The 24,094-nt window shown below is 46.8% G+C and overlaps 1 protein-coding gene across 1 annotated transcript in view; it reads left to right on the forward strand.

Annotated features, from left to right (window-relative positions):
* Nucleotides 1-20,269: 20,269 nt before the first annotated feature.
* The window catches only part of LOC126517434 (cytochrome P450 3A9-like), a 40,636-nt gene continuing 36,811 nt past the window's right edge, over nucleotides 20,270-24,094 (forward strand). The window contains exon 1 of the mRNA XM_050167155.3: nucleotides 20,270-20,475. Within this exon, the coding sequence (XP_050023112.1) occupies nucleotides 20,423-20,475 (53 nt within the window). The 5' untranslated portion in view covers nucleotides 20,270-20,422. The remainder of the gene's footprint in view (nucleotides 20,476-24,094) is intronic.

A 24,094-nucleotide genomic window follows, 5' to 3' on the forward strand; every position in this document is an offset into this window, starting at 1 on the left:
CAGTCGTCCACAAATGTTTAAGGGACACGGGAGCTGCGAAAAGCTGAATTCTCGTGACACCTGGCATGGAATGCCTTGAATTTTCAACATGTTCTTGGTATTTGGGACAGACACATGCGTTGTATTAAACTAGAAGCGCCGCGCTATATGGAGAGGGGAAATTCACTTTTGTCCTGGAACTCGTGTTCCGCAAATATTTGGGACCTGCCGTAGGTACCTACACGCATCAGCGTACCAATGCGATAAATGTAGGGAAGAACACTCATTGCTTTTAAAGTAACGGTTACTCGTGACGTGCGAATTCGGGCATAAATTTTGAGCATCACAATATCGAAAAACACATATGTCCAACATCAAATCATTTCACTTGAACATGTGGGGGTGCCATAATATTCCCGCAAATTCCGATACATCCCTAGTCCTGGGTTAGATACCTGGTTTCGGCACAAAAAAATAGGACGTAGGAAAATAGGCATCTGCAGGGTTTATTCACACCGAGCACTACGCCATCCAAACATGGCGAACGCAACGTTCCTATACAGTAAAACAGTATGTGTATAAAAATTCTTCTTAGGCGAGTTGGTTGATCTGTATTGAAGAAATTGTGGCGCGATGAAACACGGACAAAGAACAGGACAGGACACCACGAGCGCCCGTTGTGCTAGGACACCACGAGAACACGATGCTTCAATTGGAGCAAGCAGGATGGGAGAGAACGTAAAATGAAATATCCTGGTCTATTAGCTTTGTGAATTCCACGGTACACTGCGGCGAGAAGATCTTCTAGCTCTACTATATAAACCGGCAACATCCAAGGCGTGCGACCGCCCTAAAAAGTGGACCAAAAATGTTTTTGTTGCTTTATTCAGCTTCGTTCTCGTTGACATTTTTCAGTCAGCAATTGAAATATTCATGTTGCATGATACAAGTGCATTTGGGCTCTTCCTAGATGTTTTAACTTGGCAAGCACAGCGCATGTACAGTAGAAACCGATGAGGGCGGAATAATTTTGTCCACTGAAAATTTCATTTCATCAACTTGCCTGCATCTTCAGGATCATGAAAAGCGTATGGCTGCAGAACAGTTTACGAATTTTTAGTTCTTCAAGCAATTTTTCTCAATTGTACAGAAAGTGCACTCAATGTTACAACACTCTACAGGAACACTATATATATATATATATATTATTGGGGCAAGAGTTCTGGTGTTGATAATGAGTGCACTTGCAAATGAGCCAAAAAAGCGTCCATGGCGTAATGGTTTCAATGTCGGGCCTCTGTGCTGGATGTTCTGTGTTGGAATCCTCCCAGCAGGTTCATTTATTAATGTTTACTTAATGATTTATGAAATATCACTGTGTTGAAAATGACCAATTTACAATGTCTAAGAGGCGCTTAAAGCCAGAAAGGCGAAGTTTAGGCAAATCGAGGTACTTTCCATAATTGCCATGCTGACTGAACCACCCTGATTGCAGCCTCCGTAGACATTAGCGCCAGGGTTCCTTCTAGTAATTATTTTAAGAAACTATATATTGGGTGGTTTCTTAGCTTACCTCTCGGTACGCAGGTGTCAGCACATGCCATTGCACTGATTTGCTTTGCTTTCTCATATAGGGTGCGAGAGTTTTGAGGCACGAACATTGAAAATGTATGGGAAGGTAGACATATAAAGTTCTGCTGCAAAACATTCTTAAACGCAACGAAATAAGTAAACGCGCTGACACTAAAACACTTCAGACATAGTGTTGAAACTTGCAGCACATGACTATCAAGAGTGTTCCAGAATGTGTGTGATACGTTTTATATAATGTTAGTTTCATGATATGGTTTTGTTGTTTAAGCACTAACTTGGGGGAACAATTGCGTAAAAATCCCCTGAAGAGGGTAGAAACGCGGTTTCTGTGATGATGTATTACTGTCTTGATGCTAATTTCCGATGAAGGCGCGTAGGTAAGAAAAGAACGAATAGAAGTGAAGGACCTGTTTCAAGAGCAAGATGCACTGATAATACAATATAATCTTTTTCTTTTTTGTGTGGCTGTTGCGCTCACAAGTCATGAATAAATTATTTACTGAATCCGTGTTTGTTTGGAGAAATTATTTAGGAATACTTGAAACTATGGCAGATTATTGTACTGGCTTGAACAAAGAATGAAGGAAAGAAACAGAAATCGGGAGTGGGCTTTACTCTGCGTTACCACGCTGCCTAATTTATTAACGCTTATTCCAGAATTTATTCGTTGATCCGTTAAAGAATTATTTCATTGCTATAAGAAAGGTCTTAAACGTGATATATAGTTCTTTTAAATTTCCACAGGTAAACAGTTCAAGGCTGCACTGTATAAAATGCTGCCAAGCATAAACAGATTCAGGCCAAAACAAAACATTGTCCAACGATGTTTTCTGCTTGTGACAAATGCAACCATCTCCAGTGGAATTTATTTGACATCTCATGCTTGCCGGTACTGTTATGAAGAATAGTTTGGGCAACTGACGACTGTGTAGATAACTTATTTTTTCTCAGCTTTCCACTATTCCATCAACGTCTCACATTTTAGTATCATTACACATTCAGTGAGGCTTCGACTGGGGCTGTTTCGTATGACATCGTTCTGTTCACTGTGCCATACTGTTCCCAGAAGGAACAGACGAACCGAAACAGACACACACGTGCGCAAATTGCGCACACGTGGGCTTGTTTCATTTATTTTGTGCTTTGTGGGAACAGTGTGACGGAAGAAACAGAACGGCGTCGACACTCATTATCGCCGTCCTTCCCCGTCCCTCATTCCCAGTGCAGATAAGCCCGCTAGAGCTAGCTATAGAACAAATCAACCGTTCCGCCTTTGTGTAAATAAGTTCCCACATCCATTTTGTGTTGCAGCCGATGTACCGCGCTTCCTGAAAAGCACACAGCCCTCTTGCAACACAGCTCAGTGCACATGTACAAATTCTGGGATTTTCACGCGCCAAAAGCCGCAGATTTCAATTTGAGGGATGCCGCACTGGGGAACTACGGACTAATTTGGATCACGTGGGTTTCTTGAACGGGCGCCTGAACCTAAGTAAACGAGCGTTCTTTTTTTTTTTTCATTTCATTCCCATCGATATATGCGGCCGGCGCGGCCAGGATCAAACCCGCGAGGTCGAGCTAAAAAAAGCAACGCCACAGCCATCGGGCTGACGCGGCAGGCGTCTCAGCGCCTGTGAGTGTGCGAGAATCGCTCGACGGTAACAAGAAGCCCGCGTTGAAGAGCGCCAGAGAGAGAGAGATAATTTAATTGAAAGAAGGCAGAGAGGTCGGCCTGAGCTAAGGTGCTCTAGCCTGCTACTAGAGTTCAGCTGGATAACGCAATAGCTCACCAGGCGGAGCTAGTGGCGGAGTGCACGGCGGTGCAGTCTTTCTCAAGCGCGGCCCAGTCGCTGCTCGCGGCCGGCGAAGTGTAGCCCAGCGTCATTCCCATGCACAGAGAACCGGACCACGCACTCGCCAGCGTAAGCAGGAAAGGCCCGGAGAGATGGCGTCTGTGCGATTCACTCTGAGAGTCGCTGGCCTGGAATGGCATCTTAGCCTCTTGCTGTATTGGATCACAGTAAACTACCAGTACCCAGTACGTGGCACTGAGGAAGAAGTACGCAGTAAGAAGAGAAAAATAGCACAAGTCAAAGTATTACAGATAAATAGTAAAGATAGAATCAATACTCAATACAATAAATCAAAACGACTTGTAAATTAAAGTACAGGCAAATACATTTACTGCGGTCGCTTTCAAGGAAAAAGAAAGGTAAAAAATACTTCGAGCTTTGGCTCGTACCCACTGTTCAGAATTGGCCAATGGTAGGCATAATCTGCAGTGCATTCAAAATGTCATAACTGTATTAATGAAAACCATGCGGCACCGCAGCGGCTAAGATTTTGGGTTATCATACAGGAAACATCACACGCGTGAAATACGACACATGAAATCTTGCTGTGCATTCCTAATTGAATGGAGACGGTCCTTTAAAGAAACTCAAGCCAGTAAATTAGTACGCACGCACGCACGCACGCACCCTCTACTCCCCTCTGATAAACACAGGAACCCGATATGTCTCAGGCATAAGCATGAGGAAGATGTCATTCCATTAGCCGCAGCGGACGCTTGTCACGCCTGAAAAAGCCCTAAAAGAGAAAGAAAGGTGTTTATGTCGGTGTGGTTCGCGTAAACTACCGAGCAATGGATCCTCCAAGAAATGGGCCCGCATCATAGATGTCGAAGCCCCAATTCATCGACCGCTCTTTGCTACAGCGTACACAAAGCATTCCCCAGCGTACGCGCAGCATTCCCCATTTGGCCCTCGGACCATGAAGATGAGCATGTTCGAGGACACTCATTACCTGCCCCTCTAGTGCACCAGATAAGCTAGCTACAGATGGTGATTACAGCAAGGACTTTACAAACTTGATCCGAACGGATCTTTATCACTCACTTAAAGGGCAAGTCCGGCGATTTTTAGATGCGAACGAATGTCGATGAAATTCGCAGGGTACGTTCCTCTGAAGACTTCCGTCATGTCATCGAGAAAGCAGGTTTAAAAGCCGCAGAGACATTTTACAAATATATGCCCTAAACACCGTATCTTAGCTCGTCCTCAGTTACAGGCCACAATGTGTGTGACGTCAGGAGTGTTCCGTGCAGAGCATGCCGGGATCATGCAGACGACAGCGACGAGAGCGTCGAGGAGTCAAAGATTGTGATATACAGTGCATGGCGTGACAAGTTGCTGCCGCGAGAAGTTGCCTTCTCTGTAGACGGGCAAGAGATGGGAGGCAAGTGTGTTGTGTTGTTGGCTGCACGAACTTCAGCCCTCGCCATCTGTACACACACTTTGAGTCGATGCTGATCGCGTTCAGCCGAGGTTAAGCCTATACGTCACAGTCGCGTAGTTCACGTGCCTACTGTGGGCGAAGCTGAGCGTCTGACCTGAAGCTAATTAAGTCATTAGGATGAAGGAAACTCATTCTGCAGTTCAGTTTTTACCATACGGATATGAAATAAACCATTCCTCACTTTGGTACAATTACACACACAAAAAGCGAGAAACGATGACACTGAGCAGTCTCGACATCGACCGGTACGTTGCCGTTTTCAACGAAACCTGCCAGCCGCCCTCGCCGGCGCTCCCCTAAATTAAATGCGACTACGAGCCTGGTGTATTTCTACGTATTGTCATGCAGACTCGCTGTTTAGCTGCCGAGGTACAATGCTTGCCTCATATCCCAAATGGGCAGCAAGCGTAGGCCAGCCCCTATGATATAGCAGCGTAAACAGCCGCCTCGTTCAGCTGCCGACGTTATCAATACTAGCATCAGCGTTTTTGCGACGAACCAACGCTTTCCCTAAATGAACGATTATACGCACAATGTCCTCATCTGTGTCTACATTATGGAACATATTTTGTGCATGAAAAGAATACGAAGAATGATATGTACGCAGCATAACAATGCTCATGTAATGCGGTCTCCCGCTTCATATTGTCGAAGGTGTGTCCTCGTTCCTATCAACGCGATTCAGAATGATGCAACGTGCTTACATGCAAGAAATCTGCCTGTTTTGATATGTTCTTACAGTAATTAATGTCACCGATGAGCGGATAACTTTTGATATGAAACGAACGAGGAGTGGTTGCTGTAGCTGCCGATGTAAACAAATGCACCGCTCGGTGCTTTTGACTGACAGCGGTGTTCTTGCGGGAAACAATTGCGGAAACTCGTGCTCTGCATCGTACATTGAGCATGCCGAGCGCTTCCCTTAGTCGGGGTAAAACGCCTAAAATAGCAAGCAGCCCGTATAAAATCATTGATTGGGGCTACCCTTGGTCTTCATGTTGCAGCAGGATATAGCGCACGAGCGCTGGCTCTTGTGGTGGTGGGTGGAATGGGAACGGCGATTCCTGGCTATTCATCCGAATCATAACTGTTATTATTTGACAGATCCGAAGAGCTGGTGCAGCTGAGCGTCTAGCCTTAGCTGGTTTCGTTCGCTCAGCGGGCGAGGCCGGCATGCCTTGCGTGCCTTCCCCACTTGGGAGACTCGTGATGCCCCACGAAGAAATTCGCTCGGGTGCTTAGGAGGTTTCGGTTTTGTTTTTGCACTTCTTTGTTTATATAAAATTATTCTCGAATTCGCTGAACAATTTTACTATCAGGCGCGTGACGATCTCGGGAACCTAAACATACCATTACCTAGACATAGTCAAAAAAATCCGTAGTTGGCCTTTAAATGTTCATTTCCCGGCCATTGAAAGCAGCACAACGATAAACATTGAACGAGCTTTGACAATTTTATGAGAACACATGCGTGCACGGCTACGTTTTAAGCATGAAACGCTTGTAGCTCCCGTTGTCGGCGACCTTCAACGGACCTTGAGCCAAAAGCCAGAGTCGTTATGCGGGAACTCAGATGAAAACATCCGGACAAGCTGCGAGAGCACAACAAGGTTCCCCCATCCTTCGTACAGGGCCGCATTGCATACGCTAGTTGCTCCCAAACAAGTCACAAAAAATATTGCTTCCGAGTTCTTCCTATTGTTTGTTCATAATATCGCTCAAGCTGTAACTTCTAGCACGATGAAGTTTTATTCGTCTTTTGCAATACGCGACGTTCAAAAAGGCAGATGCAGCATACCATACATTTCAATTTCGGGAAATGTAATTTGCTGCTCCGCTACAGCGCTCGCCGTGCAGCTGTGTGGCATGGCGCCGGAAGTGTCTGATGCGCTACTCTGCGTTCAAGGAGGAATTAAAAAGTTAGGTAAGAGCATTACACCCCGCAGCCGGCCTTCGCAAGCGAACGCTCCGTCAAGCCAGCCCTTTGCTCAGTGACGGTTCACAATCGAAACAAGCGAAGAAAGACCGTCTTTTCAGCGTTAAGCCACATTCCCCCACATTTTGCGCCAATCAATAATGCCAGCTAGGGAAGTATTTAAATCAATTTGATCATTTGTTGAAGTGATTTCTCTAAAAAGCACACAGTCGTTCACAAACAAACCAATTTTCAAATTCCAGTGTGCAAATTGGCTTGTTTGCGGACAGGGTAATTTTTGTTTACCGCCGCTTGGAGACACTCGGATGATTTTTGCATTCTGCCTAATAAGGTAATTAGTGTTAACTGATGAACTCAATTATGACATTTAGATGAAAAGTTTCAACGTGAAAATTGTAGAGCAACACAAAAAACTCCCGATACAGCTTTGTTGCTCAATACGTGCTTCATAAAAAGCGTTTTTTTCCCTACTGTGAAACAAGCTTGGGAATACACGCAAAATTGCCGCGCGACTGGCCCTCCGAGGCACTGAGGCACAAGAGTCAAGTTGTTGGGCTTTACAAGCAAATAAAGAAGAAAAAAATGCTGGAAGACGGTTCAACCTCTAGTTGATGTCGATTAAAGACACTCTTCACGAGGTAGTGGGAGTGAGAGAGTGGCGGAGGAGGAGGAGGAAAAAACTATATTTAATGCCAACAGTAAGGCCCAGTGGCGGAGTCGCTGTGCGGCGCACTTGATCGTGTCACTCCTCGCTTGAGGGAAGTGGGAGGAGCGTCCGACAGCAATATTTTTTGCACTATCTTCCGCATCGGCGCAGATTTAGAGACTGCACAACCTTCGCGATAGGCCCACATTTGGACGCACGATTACCTGTTGATTATCGTAAATAAAATGCGGGGTTTGTACCATGTCAAAACTATACGATCAGATTATGAGGTGCACCGTTACGGAGGAAAAGCGTCCGTTGCCTAACGGTTACAGTATCAGGCCTCAGTGACAGATGCCCTCTGTTCGAATCAGGCCGTTGAGCAGTTTCCTTCATCAAATTTAAAGGAATCACAATTTCACCTTCGGGGTGAAGCAACGACTGCCATAGGCACATGTTAGAATACTACACGATGTAAGGCTCGTAATTTTATAAGCAGCACAGAAGGCAGTAAACGTAAGCTCACTAAGTAAACACGCGTGGCGTGATGTGCCCAGACGCACGTGGCCAGAAAGAACACAATGACCGCGAGTAGCATCAGCTAGAACTGCACAGGCTCTTGTCGAGGTTGTCGCCTTGCGTCGCGTTCGTAGCCCTGCACTGCGGCATGCTCGCAGCTGGCACAATGTTCGTTCACTTCGCGCTTTTGAACTGCATGGCTACAGCGTGCGGCGCACCTGCAGCAGAACGCTACTCCTGCGTCTGAACCCCGCGGTGGTCTTGGCGCGTACGCGGGCCCTCCTTGCCTTAGAGCGACACAGCGCTTCACAGGAAGGAAGGTTACCGACGATTGCCACGCGCATCTGTGTTGGCTGGATGCGAGGGAATGCGGCGCTTCGCTGCACAAAGCCCGCACCCACAGGTACGCACCAAGGTGTGGGGAAAATGACGGCATAATGTAGCAGAGTCTGCATAGCTGCGTTACAATTGGTTCAATTGAGCAAAGCTGTCCAACCTGGGGCCTTTGAATACGGCTGCTTCTGTTCGCCAGTCGGTGCGATTTGAACAAGAAACACGCATAGACATAGGTCGCCTCGTGGCGTTTGAATTCCTACTCAAGAGAAAGCGCACAGTTATTGTGAGAAAAGTCGTTCGGAAAACGTTATAAAACTAAAGGAATGATTATTTTCTTTTTTTGTGTGTAAATATCGACGACAGCGAAGGATCGCAAGGAGTGTTCAGATAACTGATATTGCAAGAAATCGCGCCAGGGGCCTCAACGCGCTGACTTGCACGTGGGAAATGCTTAAGGATGTTTTATTCCGTTTGCTTGTTTGGTTAATTCGCTATGAGAGGCTGTCTTTAAAATAGAGTGGTCTAATGGTTAGAGCACCCGGCTGCTATGATCGACAGCATAGTTTCGATTCCAACGTCGCTCACTCATGATTTTTCCTTCATGTTAAGCAAGAAAATGCTTCAAATTACAAAATTATGACTCCTGCTCAAATTTGGTTGTTACCCACATGCCAGCCTTCGCCACTCGAAAATGGCCTCGTAGCTTCGCTGTAAAATAAACAAATTGCTCAGCTGCAAAAAGAAATTATCGCGAAACCCATCTCACTATGACGGTCGATTAGCAATGTTTAATGCGATTAGCATTCAAGCGATGAATAGACTCACCGTATTGCTGAATTCGTCTTCCTTTGGAATCTGCAGTGGTCATTGTTAGGTTTCTATTGTTTCGACTGTATGCGACATACACTGCATCCGGGATCAGCTCACTCTGCTAAGACACTTTGCTCGGCAGGGTCGGTCACAACCAAGACGGCATGACCGCGAAGGAATGACAAAGAAGCAATAACGCGTATGGAACGGCATAGTCGGTATGACGACAACTGGTTGACGATTCTGAGAGGATGATAATGTCATAACGATGACAGTGAGACGATGACGGCATGAGGTCAATGGAATGACGAAAATGGCTTCAAAACGAGAATGGCCTGCGAATGAGATTATGGCGAGAATTAGATAATGAAGTTGCAATGACAACCATCGAATGACCCCGAAGGCACCACGATGACAGTAGGACAACAAGTACCCGACTACCATGACGACAAGATGATGACGACGGTGGGACAGCAGTGGCATACTTAAAATTGAATGACAACATGTTTACAATGGATTGACTAAGAAGAAATGGCGTCGATGGGGAGAACAAGGCTGTGTGGCTACGATGACATGACGACAATATGACTAACATGGCGTAACGGCGACGACATAGCGAGAAAGAGATGAGGAAGTTAGAATGATGACGTTAAGAGGAAGCTTTAGCTCGGGTGCCCCTGTCTAAATATATGTAAAAGCAGAATTCGTTTTTCTCGGCAACCACTGCACCAAATTTGACAAGTTTTGCTGCCGTTAAAAGAAAAACTTAAAATCTGGTGATTGTTGGTTTCAAATTTTTTAGTTAGGTCATCAATTTTTTTATTAAAAATTGACAAAAATCGAAAATTTTCAAAAAACGATGCTATCAAGTTTACAACTCCGTAAGTCATCAACCAAAATTGATATCGAAATTCTGTGAACTTCACCTAATAGTACATCTAAAGCGGACAAAATTGATATGTCATACATGAATATAAAAAAAAATTAATAATACGAAAATACAGCTTTCGCAGAACCTTAGTCAACAACGTAATAAATTCACGTAAAATATAAGATGGCACATCGAATTTGTCCGCTTTGAATGATCTAATAAATGCCGTTTATAGAACCGCGATATCTGTTCTTGATACAGAGCTATGTATTTGTAAACTCTGTGCTTCTACTTTTTTCAAACCGCCGAATATTTGAAAAATTTTTTAACAAAATTCAATCTTTAAATCGAAATTCCGCTTCCAATGGTCACTATAATTTAACTTGCTCTGTCAAATGCAACAAATTTAATTAACATCGGTACAGGGGTTATCTCAGATCAGTATATGTAGAGGACAACATAGAACCGGACCTTCTCGAGGAGCGATGGCTAAGCGCTCTTACTAGCTCGGAACTACACGACCAACTATGGGCTATGCAGCGGGCCCGGACAGCGGCGGAAAGGCTATGCCTCACCCCACATAATGCCCAGGCGGCCTGAGCCAGGGCTGGCAACCTCGCAGGTCCTTTTCCAATTAAAGATTTTTCCGTCCGTCCGTCCGTCCGTCCGTCCGCTTGCGCATATTACATGTATTTGAATTTCCCGTGTCGGAGTTGGCCCTGAGCTAAAGCTTCCTCTTAAGTAAATCAGATAACACCCCGAGCTTAGTGGCCCAAAACTGTAGAAAACTTAGGTCACTGGGTGGGAAAACTGTTAGAGACTGGCACGGACATGGATAAATACCGGAAGGTGCTTGAATTACCTTGAGAAGGCTAAATGCAAGAAAAACAATATGACAGCCCGTCGGCGTCATGATGGTGTTCCATTTAATTTTACTTCGTTCTTGTCATGGGGATCATTATCTGCGCAATATTATTCTGTGGTAACTCGATAAGTCAGTCGGTTAACACGACTACCTCGAGACTACCTTTTTAATGACTACCTCTTTAAAACACCCATTGCTAACATGGAATATGGCATAGGCACTAGGAATAGCAGGGGAGAGTTATTAGTAGAGTTGGCGGAACAGAATAATATGCGGACAATGAATACCTTCTTCCGCAAGCGGGATAGCCGAAAGTGGACGTGGAGGAGCCCGAACGGCGAGACTAGAAATGAAATAGACTTCATACTCTGCGCTAACCCTGGCACCATACAAGATGTGGACGTGCTCAGCAAGGCGCGCTGCAGTGACCATAGGATGGTAAGAACTCGAATTAGCCTAGACCTGAGGAGGGAACGGAAGCAACTGGCACATAAGAAGTCGATCAATGAGTTAGCGGTAAGAGGGAAAATAGAGGAATTCCAGATCAAGCTACAGAACAGGTATTCGGCTTTAACTCAGGAAGAGGACCTTAGTGTTGAAGCAATGAACGACAATCTTGTGGGCATCATTAAGAAGTGTGCAATAGAAGTCGGTGGTAACTGCGTTAGACAGGATACCAGTAAGCTATCGCAGGAGACGAAAGATCTGATCAAGAAACGCCAATGTATGAAAGCCTCTAACCCTACAGCTAGAATAGAACTGGCACAACTTTCGAAGTTAATCAACAAGCGTAAGACGCCTGACATAAAGAAGTATAATATGGATAGAATTGAACATGCTCTCAGGAACGGAGGAAGCCTAAAAGCAGTGAAGAAGAAACTAGGAATTGGCAAGAATCAGATGTATGCGTTAAGAGACAAAGCCGGCAATATCATTACTAATATGGATGAGATCGTTCAAGTGGCTGAGGAGTTCTATAGAGATTTATACAGCACCAGTGGCACCCACGACGATAATCGAAGAGAGAATAATCTAAAGGAACTTGAAATGCCACAAGTAACGCCGGAAGAAGCAAAGAACGCCTTGGGAGCTATACAAAGGGGGAAGGCAGCTGGGGAGGATCAGGTAACAGCAGACTTGTTGAAGGATGGTGGGCAGATTGTTCTAGAGAAACTGGCCACCCTGTATACGCAATGCCTCATGACTTCGAACGTACCGGGATCTTGGAAAAACGCGAACATAATCCTAATCCATAAGAAAGGGGACGTCAAAGACTTGAAAAATTATAGACCGATCAGCTTATTGTCCGTTGCCTACAAAGTATTTACTAAGGTAATTGCAAATAGAATCAGGAACACCTTAGACTTCCGTAAACCAAAGGACCAGGCAGGATTCCGTAAAAGCTACTCAACAATAGACCATATTCACACTATATTTCAGGTGATAGACAAATGTGCGTAATATATTCAACCCTTATTTATATATAGCTTTAACTGATTACGAAAAAGCGTTTGATTCAGTCGAAACTTCATCAGTCATGGAGGCATTGCGTAATCAGGGTCTAGACGAGCCGTATGTAAACATACTGAAAGATATCTATAGCGGCTCCACAGCCACCGTAGTCCACCATAAAGAAAGCAACAAAATCCCAATAAAGAAAGGCGTCAGACAGGGAGATACGATATCTCCAATGCTATTCACAGCATGTTTACAGGAGGTATTCAGAGACCTGGAGTGGGAAGAATTGGGGATTAGAGTAAATGGAGAACACCTTAGTAACTTGCGCTTCGCTGATGATATTGCCTTGCTTAGTAACTCAGGGGACCAACTGCAATTCATGCTCACTGACCTGGAGAGGCAGAGCAGAAGGGTGGGACTAAAAATTAATCTGCAGAAAATTGAAGGAATGTTTAACAGTCTCAGAAGACAACAGCAGTTTACGATAGGTAGTGAAGCACTGGAAGTGGTAAAGGAATACATCTACTTAGGACAGGTAGTGACTGCGGATCCGGATCATGAGACTGAAATAATTATAAAAATAAGAATGGGCTGGGGTGCGTTTGGCAGGGATTCTCAGATTATGAACAGCAGGTTGCCATTATCCCTCAAGAGAAACAGCTGTGTCTTACCAGTACTCACGTACGGGGCAGAAACCCGGAGGCTTAAGAAAAGGGTTCTACTTAAATTGAGGACGACGCAACGAGCTATGGAAAGAAGAATGATGGGTGTAACGTTAAGGGATAAGGAAAGAGCAGATTGGGTGAGGGAACAAACGCGAGTTAATGACATCTTAGTTGAAATCAAGAAAAAGAAATGGGCATGGGCTGGACATGTAACGAGGAGGGAAGATAACCGATGGTGATTAAGGGCTACGGACAGGATTCCAAGGGAAGGGAAGCGTAGCAGGGGGCGGCAGAAAATTAGGTGTGTGGATGAGATTAAGAAGTTTGCAGGGACAGCATGGCCACAATTAGTACATGACCGGGGTAGTTCGAGAAGCATGGGAGAGGCCTTTGCCCTGCAGTGGGCGTAATCAGGCTGATGATGATGATGCTAACATGTCTGTAGAAAAAGAATTCTGTCCATCCAAGCTTTCATTATACGATGCGTATAATGGAGGCTTAATGGAGGCTATAATGGAGGCTGCGTCTTTCCGATGACGATTGAAAACGCTCACACGTGGAGGTCTAACTACAACTGTGAAGCGTGAAAACACCCTTATTTCGCATTTAACTGCAGATCACACAAATGTGAAAGCCCTGTGGCAACAATGAAACGTAGCGGTTTAGTTGGAACAGACGAAACCCGGAAACATGATACATGGTGCCGCTGTCAGGAAATGCTTGTTTTCCACAAGTCCCACAACCTGCTCTGGCTTATACGGCTTTGCGTTCCACGTGCGAACAAATCATGCGCTTTTCTCTTCACCAGCGTACTGCAGCTCATGCAAAGGGCAGATTGTTCCTTCATGCCTTTTGTTTGACTTTGGGAATTCCAGTCTATAGTGAAGTTTTGTAGGCGAACTTTTACCAGAGTAGCTGTCTTCCCAAATAGGGCAACCCCCCCCCCCCCCCCCCCCCCCCCCAGGACAACACTAATACAACAAATAAGCTTGCAGACCTCTAACGGGGAGGGGAATCCGCCGTGGTTTCTTAGTGACTTTGGTGTTGCGCTGCTAAGCACGAGGTCGTCGGATCAAACCCCGGCCCAGGTGGCCGCATTTTGATGTAGGTGATATGCAAAAGCTTGCATATGTACTTATATGCGTACTTGTATTTCGGGGCAGGTTAGAGAACCCCAGATGGTCAAAATTAATCTGGAGTCCCCAACTACGGCGTGCCTCATAATGAGATCGCGACTTCGGCACGTAAAATCCCATAATATGCACTTAGTTTAGCTTTAATTTAACGCGGAGCGTTCCGCGCACCGGGGACCACCTAGACCCGCCGCCACTAAACACCTTAGGCATCGAAATCATGCTTGCAGAAGCCACCGCTTGCCGCTCCAGCAACGTTCGAACGAGAGGCAGTGAATTCCTTAGTACTTTTAAAACATAAAATGCGGGAAAGGAGAGGTAAGACACCCTCTGCGGTTAGCTTCAAGAACTCGTCGAAGACTTGAATAGGGGAGGAGAATGATCGCGAACTTCATCCGCCAAGGAGTGTGCATAAGGAGTGTGCGTACTTACGATCGTTTGCCATGCGCACATTTCTGTGAAGGGAGCACAAGCAGCTCTACCGCATGCGCTGTACAGCCGGTTACCGGAATGACAGGGAAGCGATAGTCAGCAACGACTGCTAGGTTACCGCCATCCATCTGCGGAAACAGCACAGCGGTAGCGGCCACCGCTGGTGTAGAATGTCACGGAATCTGGAAATTCGATAAGCACGCGAGTCGGCGCTGCGCCCTCACTACGCATGCCGGACTTACATTCCCGAGCGTCTTCTCTTTCCATAACAGCGAAGTCAAATATCGAACAGCAGGCGGGGCACCCCGAGTTTGCTTTCTGCGCCGGAAATCAAACTGCAGGGAAGTCGCTCGTTCGGCCACTTGCTACAGGTTTGTCGATGCGTACGGAAAATCATTTTGTTCTGAGCTGTAAGTAGTCAGTGTTTTCACTGAAATCAAACGAAATACATGGAATGAATCAATAAATCATTGAATACAGAGATTGCAAATACAAAAGTGCGGCGGCGCGCACGGTACCCAGTGGAAGCCACGCAGTATCCGCAGTATCGCTAGCGATATGAGTTCGTATCAGTGCGCGCAGCCATATCCAATGACCCACCAGGCTACGTAACTACTGAGGAATCGGCCGTGACGTAGTATTCCGTGATACACCGGATTTACTTATATCTAGGTGGTGTTGGCTGAGCATCGAAACGCATGTTATTTTAATATGCTTATAAAATAGACCTCGGCTGTCCGTGCTTAGCAGCGATCTGTGTTTCAGCACCTAACGATGTCATGAGTGCCTTTGCGTAAGCGGGAAGAAGTCGTCGAAAGGTCAAAGAAAGCTTACAGGCAGCGCAACATTGCTGCCTTGACAGGCTGCCAGTTGAAGACCGTCAACAAGATAGTCCAAGCTTACCGAGATGAAGGACGCACTAAGGATGCACCGCAAAAGAGGAGAACCCGCGCCACGTCGATGTACCAACACCTACAAATTGTTGCAGCACTCAGTTGAGTAACCATTTCAAAGTGCGAAGGACGTGCGCCGTAACCCCGACCTGGCAAATCTAAGTTACAGCATGGAACAGCGAAGGTTAAGAGTGGCGGATTGGTGGCCTATTGGATATGTGTTATCTTCTCTGACAAATCTGCCTTCTCGAGCCGCTGGGACCAGCAGAAAAAGAGTGTGGGGCATGGAGAACACCCGCTTCTGCCCGCAGAAGGTCAAGGAGGTGGCAGCAAGCGGACGCACGTCCGTAAACGCGTGGGCGGCTATTTTGTGTGACGGCCTCAGTTCCCTTGCAAGCATCTCTGGGAGATTTACTAGTGCTGCGTATTGCACATTGCTGCAGCACGAGATCCCATATGCACTGAATGGTCTACGCCTGGATGGGTACCATCTATTCCAGCAGGGATTGTCTCCTGTGCATACAGCAGAGGTCGTGACACATCTTTTAGATGAACGAGGGATAATGCGCCTTGAGGGGTGCGTGAAGGGTGCGAACATGAATATAATAGAGCATGTTTGGGCACGTCTGAAGACTAATCTTTCCACGCTCTCCTTGGACTTGGCAATCGCTGATGACTGTGGGAAGCTATAGAAGAAGAGTGGAAATGTCCTCAAGGTGACACAGCCTTCGTCGAGGCTCTATACGGGTCTCTACCAGAACAAACGGAGGCCGTCATTCAAGCCAGCGGAGCCATGGCCCGTTATTAGCCCAGCAAACGCGCAATAAAAGGGCAAGCATATCATTCGGTACGTCTTTCATGGGCTATAAATGTTTATAACCATGTATAAAACGCTCAATAAAACTTTTTAGCCGACTGCTGCGTGCAACTCTCCGTTCACGAGAACCAGGATAAAGCAAAATAGGTAAAAGAAAATACTGCTTTTTCCCGCGCGGGAACGCTATTACAGGCGCTATAGTATCAAGCTGAGATCACTGCCAGACGTGTTCCGCGCGTGTCATAGAGAGAGAGAGAGAGAGAGAGAGAGAGAGAGGTATTTTGCTCAGAACTATAAGCAACACATTGCCACGCTCTGCGTGCTATAACCACCTTATCCCATAACCACCTCATCGCTTGGGGCCGCTGAAACGCAATCAGCTGCCGTTGCATAGCAACGCTAGCGATGCGGGAGGGCAAATGGGAGAGCGCCCCCCTCTCCCCTCCGTTTTTGACAGCGCCATCCGCATATCCTGCCAACTCGGCTTCGAGGCTATTTGCCACGCGTTCGCGTGTTCCCGCTCATATTGCTCACGATAGCACAAATGCACTGCTATCGCTCGCACGGAAAAGGGCGCAGCGCATTGATTGTGGGAGCGTTCTTCTTTCGAAGAGTCACCATTAAACTGGCAAAACGCCAATTTCGAAAAAACAAAGAAAAACACAGTAGTACCAGCGAGACCTGTCACTCCCTACAATGTCCCATTGCTTTGCTTTACACTAGGGTGATTGCGCTTTTAGTGATTTTTACCAATGCCCGGGGCCGTTTGTTTCGTTCGCTCAAATTTCTTGAGATACAGCCACTCCGATCCCGGCATACAATCGGAGCACAAAATCGCGTAATAACAACTAATGGCGAGCTTGTGGCTTTATCGAATTTTCTGCAGTGTAAATGATCGTAGTAGAGTGTACAGAGTGAACTCTCATGATTGTGTTCTTATTTTGCTGTTGCAAGGTGCAAGACTCCAACACCGCCATGCGCTGCATTTATTGGTCGAGATGCCCAGACAATGGAGTCTCTGTTCCTCGTAGTTAACGGTGAAGAGTATTTGTTTTTCTTTTACGAAAACTAAAGGCGACTTGCCGCATAAATTACGTTTTTAGAGATGAAGCATTGCAGTTTTCTCTTATGTTGAATCAATTAAGATACAATGTTCAACATATTCATACTGTATCAAACATTTCTTCCAGGAGAACATTAGCAGTGTGATGTTCAACTTGTGCTTATGCATGACTGCCTGTGTTCAAAACAGGTGAAACTCACATATTGGAAGCTTCTTTTAGTAAACACGGTATGGATTATTTAATAAACCTTATTTCCTTATTTATGTACTCGCAAGCCCTAATTTTGCATTACCGCAGCTGAGTACAAATAATTTGGATATTGGCAATATGTTTTGAAAAACTTCGTCCACCTCTTGGGGCCAGCAGAATACTTTGCTAAACAGTGGTTTGTTTTATAAGGCTCCTATTGATACTGCACTTTCTACTCCTGATACCGGATTTCCTTTCTTTAACGCTGCGAGCCCGGTACTTCCCAGTAACGAACGGCATGCGTGTTATCAGCATGACATAGCATTCCCGACAGGAAAGTAGTGGGCGCGGCGTTTTCAAGAAAGGAAACGCAAAAGGCAGATGACGATTACTGTTGTGTGGCAGATATACACCCCAAAGGGTGTACCTTTGTATGAGAGTGTGGCGACAAACAGATTTACACCCTTGAAGGTGTTAAAACGCTTAGTGTTATATACGCGCAAAGGGCGTTTAAGGCACGCGAAAAGACAAGTTATTTCTCTAGTGTTTCGCACGAACCGCTAATAGAGAGAAAGAGAGAGAGAAACAACTTTATTTAGTCTACTGCAGAACGACACCATCACTAAATGGCACCGCGACGGGGGTCCTGACGTCTTCTCCGCGTGTGGTCTCTACTCTACTCCAGCGCGTGTTACTCCCGCGGTCGGTCATCCTGAGGGGCAACGTTCCGTCGGTTTCGCTGGGCCTTTGCCTTTCAAGAGCCTCCGAGACCTGCTGGACGGCCCAGGTTTGGCTTTCGTGGTCGTAGCATCCCGCCGCAGCTGCAAGTCGCGGCGGAATCGTTGTACTTGTCGAAGCTTCGTCGGGGAACTTCGTGCAATCCCATAGGATGTGCATCAGGATGGCCCTCTCCCTCTGGCACACGCGGCACACATCACTCACATATACTTTCGGGTACAGATGATTCATTAACATTGGGGTGGGTAAGGAACCAGTTTGTAATTGTGTGAACAGCACCGCCCCCGCTCGGCTCAGCCCCGGGTGCGGGGGTGGGAAAGTCCTTTGAGCCAGGCGGTGAAACTGTGTAAGTTCGTTGAACGTCGTCATGCGATCCTTGGCACTACACCACGTTGGACGGTCGGTTGCAGCGGCGTGGTTGGTTAGCGCTCGCGCCACTGCGTGTGCCGTCTCGTTGTGGTTATCGTGCTTCTCCGACGCTTGATTTTAACATACCTGTTCTCTCGTTGCGGGTCAGCCGAACACAGAACAGGCACAGCCTCACCACACACTTTGCCCTTGGCATAATTCCGCACTGCACTTCGCGAATCACACAACACCGTCTGGCACCGGAGGTCGGCAATGGACAGGGCAATGGCCACCTCAACCGCCTGACACGCCTCTCGGACCCGTAAGCTCGCCGCTGCCCTCGTCGCGCCGGAGGACGCCTCGATGACGGTAGCTACGAACGCCACGCTGTCTCCCTGGTATTCTGCCGCATCCACTAACTTGCGTGCTCGTCCTTGGCGTGAAAGTCGATGAGGGCCTTGGCAATCACCGCTCTTCTCTCCTTGTTAAACTCCGGGTTCATGCTTCTCGGGATGAGGTCTACCCAAATCCGGCGCCGGGTCCCGTCCGGGACAGGAACGTCCCTACTCGCCTTTCTCGCCCCGGGCGTGAAGCCCAAGTATTGAAGTATGCGCCTGCTGGCTTCGGTCATAGAGAGCCGCTCCAGCTGGGCGGTCCGCTGCGCTTCCGCAATTTCCTCGAGGGTATTGTGTACCCCAGGCTCAGGAGCTTGTTGGTGTTCGTACACTCGAATTGTCCGAGCGCCGCCTTGTAAGCTCGGCCTATCAGGGCGTTGATTTTATTCTTTTCACACTGAATCCAGTTGTGGAAGGCAACAGCGTAGGTGACGTGGCTGATTACGAAGGAGTGCACAAGCCGAATAGAGATACTGGCCAAACATACATACTAGCTAACACAGCCGGTCCTTGTACCAGCGCGAGAACCACGGTCTGGTGACTTCGAAGAAGGTAGTTATTTCTCACAAGTTGCACAAAAACGCATAAATAGAGAAATGGACAATAGAAGCGGAAAAGAAGGAAAGGCCACGAATATTAGAACGCATGCCGCTATAACAAAAAAGAAGAAAAGATAGAGGAAGCGAGGCAAGTGTTAAATATTCTAAACTTTGATTTCTTCATCACTGATGACGTGCACGTGCCCGAGAGTGTCTCCCGCCATGTTATCACGGGAAGCACTAAAAGAACTCTAGCAGCCTGTATAGAGGAGCCGTACAGAGCTGCTCTAAAATCCTCAGGTATTCAAATATTGAAATATTCATTTCGGTATTTATCGCAAATCAGGGAAAAAAGAAAAGAAGTGTGTGCTATCTAAAATAATGGGGCGTGGTTTTCTAGTGGCACTACTTGTTTCGTTTTACGTTTTTTGTTTCGATTGCTCCGCCGGAAACGCACGTTGTGGCATCGTAGGTGCTTTCGGCCGAGGTAAAACAACTGACAGCAAATGCTGTTCGAGGGCAGGCAACCGGAAACAGCGAGCAAGCAGCAGAAAATGAACCGAGATCCGCGCTGGCTGCAACGGTACCGTGTCCTTTGTATAATGCTCACAGCGCCCCCCCCCCCCCCCCTACTGCATTTCCTAGCGCGTTAATAACGGCCGAACGTCGTCGGCGTACGAGAGGCCATCAGGCGCAGTAGCCCTGGTGCTTGCAGGCTGGTAGGCACCGGTATAGGCTGCACGTGCAAGTCGCCAGGCAACGTTTAACTCTAGAGCGCTGCGTTGGGAAGAAGAGAAACAAAAGGAATAACAAGTCATCGTGCGCTGAGTGGAAATCTCTTTGTAGAGGAATCGAAGAAGCAGTGTTCGCGCTGTGGGCAAAGCTCGACCGTCTGGCTCATGGGTCCACTGTGGACAGGCCTGCTGTGTGTGATCGTGGCATTCTGTTGCTGGTAAGTGGTTTATGACCCGAGTACGTTCCTGATTCCAACGATATTGCCGTGCGTCTTTACTGAAGCATCGCCGTAGAGAAGGTATTTGTTCTTGTCTGCACCAAGTTTTTATTGCCTTGGGCAGATAGCACAATTCTAACATTTGAACTATTTTATTCGATTACGCTTACATCAATTCCAAGAGCAATGGCATGCGTAATTGAATAATTATGTAAATTTCGTGAATAATTTTGTCTACTTTATTTACTGCGGATGCTGCACGTCGCTAATTGTAACTAGTGATTTTGCAAGGAATATCGATTTGGATGGATTTTTGATGATTGCACTGGTTATGAGATATGCGCCATAAAACTAGTGGCAAAAATTCACTGTTCGACTTACCTTCTTAAAGAAAACGCTGCTTGATTAGATGAAGCACAAGAGTGACTGGAAAGACAACTTGTTTTGTCACACTCTTTGAAAATTAGTATCTCGAGACTGATGTCACCTTGATAATTTAAGTGGGCATGCCTTGCGAGCTTGCGGGTCACACTCTGTAATTCTTATATGTACCTTAAAGTAAAAAAATTGAAAATGAAATTAGTTATTTCTTTATAATTAGGCGATTATTCGTTTTCGTTTGTTGTAGAAGTAAGCTTTGCTTCATCGAGTAATTTAGTTCAAAGTTTCGAATGGTGTTTTCTGCCACAGACGATTAACAAAATTGATGCAGCTAAGAAAATACCTGGTATACCTTCTTGCCTGTTTCTCTTTGCGCGTCGTTCTGTACTATGAATGCGATAGCTGGCGATAAGATTTGTAGTTGATGGTTGTGGAAAGCTACGGCGACGCTTTACGTGTTTGTTACGATTCTCTTTTTTTCGGGAATCTAGTTTGTAGTTGCCGCACGTTTTTGAGCATCAAGGACCACGAGGACCTCCGCTGACTCTCGTCAGTCAAAGATACTGCGAAAAGGCTTGATCGCCGGGCATCAGTGCTCCTCGAGTGATCTTTGAGGTTGTGTACAAATTTGGCCCGGTGCTTCAAGAGGCTGACGGTTCATGTCGCTGTCCTGCCGGCCCGCCCTACACTTGCCGAGCGTGACACTGAAGACTCGGTGACGCTATTTCTGATCTAGTCAACATCCGCGCGGAAGAGAAAATCGAAGTCGCTTAATATCTGTGCAGCCACCTCAAGCCGCGTCAGCCCAACCGATCGCTTCGTTTGTTTGAGTTTCACGACAACATTCTTCACCCGCCGCAGTACCACACTTGACGGCCTGGAGCCCTACTGTTCTCAAATGCCTTCACGGTGCATAAACCAGTGGCCACCTGTGCGTAACTCGCACATGCGACGGCGTGCGGGACTGATTTTTCTGGCCCATTCTGTACCACTCTGTTTTTCGCTACGTTACGCCACATGACCACTGTCAGCGACTTAAACGGCCCTCTCTATAGTCTGAAGGCCTTCTGCTGCCAATTGGCCCATACACAAAGTCATTTTACAGCGTCGGTCTTGACCTTCTTGGCCTGTTCTCTGTCTAGCTCAGGTTGGGTAGCTATCGCAACGGACTGCGGTACACGGCATGACATAACATGAGCACTGCCGACAAGTTGCAGAAGATGTCACTGAATTACTGCTTCATGACGCTATTCTTCATCGTGGTGACCCTAGAAAATTTCTAAAGAGCCGAAACCGCCATTTTCCGTCAAAAATTGTCTTGACGACCTTCTTCGCTACTCTTCTGCGGAGTAAAACTCACTACTGCCTCGCACCAGCCGGGCAACGGGCTCACAGAAAGGCTGAACCCCACATTGACCGATATGCCGTCGACGTACGTTTATAGCGATCATCGTGACTCGTACAGCGCTTTGCCATACCTCAATTTCGCGCACTATTCATTGTTTCCAGGAACCGCCGGTTTCTCATCCGTTTGACCACCACCCGCCATGGCGACGTCGTGCGTACGGTTTCGCACGACTAAGCCTGAAGGAGCGGGATCGAAACCCCGCCACAGTACTTTACCGTCTACTTACCGTCTACCGTCTACCACGGTACTTTACCGTCTACTTTGGCACCTTCGGACGTCGTGTGCATATCGCGGTTGAAACCCTACTTTTACACTACCTCCTTGTCTAACTAATCGGCGCCACGAAGAAACTCCGCCTAGACGACAGGCTAGATGTTACGAGCCGCTTCCTTGAATTCTTGAAGAATACGATAATCACCTGTACTTCGCGCACTATTCCCTCTTTGGTAGTCTTGGCGACTTCTTTCGGTAATTGGTTTGTACTTAAAGCGTGCCTTAGTTTTCATCCATGTGGCGCCCCATCACAGCGTATTTGTTGTAGTAATCAGACGTGATACAATATCCGGTGGCGGTTGCTGAGACGAAGGCGGAGATATAATGCATAGGGCACATTCGATAAAGTAGCGTCCAAAGGGCGCATAGTGTCGCCAGAGCATGATCGGCTTATATGTGAGAAAGAGTGACAGTTTCGGCAGTTCTTGACCACCCATTTCGTAATGCTGCACTAGTTCTCTAGGGTTCAGTGAATGTCCTATATCGCCAGCACCACCGAGCCAGCGGATGAGGCAACACGGATTGCGAAGACAGGCACTGGTTTCTGGTTGCCGGATCGAAATACCAGTGACCCCATACATGTTTATTGTTACGACAGAGGCAGGGCCGAGATGACGACTAGAATCGCATTCTTGCGGTTTATGTAAAAAAGGTGACACACACACACAAAATGAAACTCTATCGGAAAGCCTGATATTGACGATTTGGTGCTTGCAGTCTCCTGCAGACAATAAACAGTACCTGCACACGAACATTTGAAGAAGTTATTCACAGTCATTTCTTCTTTAGAGGGCTAGGGCATCGGAATATTAAAATCTTTCAACAGCACAATAGGCTCAGCGCAGGCGAAAAAAGTTTCCCATGCGCTCTACAGTCACAGTTACGGTGTGGAAACGTCCGCAGCGATGTGCTTGGGAAATACAACATCCAAGATGAGATTAAATTTCATACAGCTACGGAATGCAGAATGTATATTTTCCTTGCTGCGGCAGCGACATAGTAGTAACGCGCACATATTTCCGAAGTATTACTACGTCACTAACTTTGCAGCTGGAAGTTTGCCGCACGAGGAAATGGCGGTTTTCCTGAAACTGCCGTAGACGCGGCTGCACATCGCAAGATTACGGCGATGTGGCGGTGCGCGTTGGAGTAAAATAAGTGGTGAAACCTGCAGTGGCTTTTTCGAGAGCGCAGAGTCATTGGCGGTGAAGGAGCGTATGGCGGAGCTTATGGTGTCTGTGGTATCCCGTTGAACCATTGCAGGCCTTCTTAGAGTTCAGGTCATCAGTATCTATGGGCTACAAAACACATTTAAAAGCTCTTGATTGCGCGGGCTCACGGCCGCTTTCCTCCTCTTCCCCCCTCTCTCTATCTTATCTTTCTATTCCCTCTTTCCCGTGCACCAGAGTAAGGTAGCCAACCAGACGCATTTGGGGTTAACATCCCTGCCTTCTCTCTTTATTTCCTCCTCCTAGCCTTCGAGACCTTATTCCAGCGTTTGCGAGAGACCCAACTTCGGGTTCCTCTTCCACTACTTTTCTAGCCGGACTTCGCACT

The sequence above is a fragment of the Dermacentor andersoni genome, unplaced genomic scaffold (assembly GCF_023375885.2).
Source record: "Dermacentor andersoni unplaced genomic scaffold, qqDerAnde1_hic_scaffold ctg00000041.1, whole genome shotgun sequence".
Lineage (NCBI taxonomy): Eukaryota > Metazoa > Arthropoda > Arachnida > Ixodida > Ixodidae > Dermacentor > Dermacentor andersoni.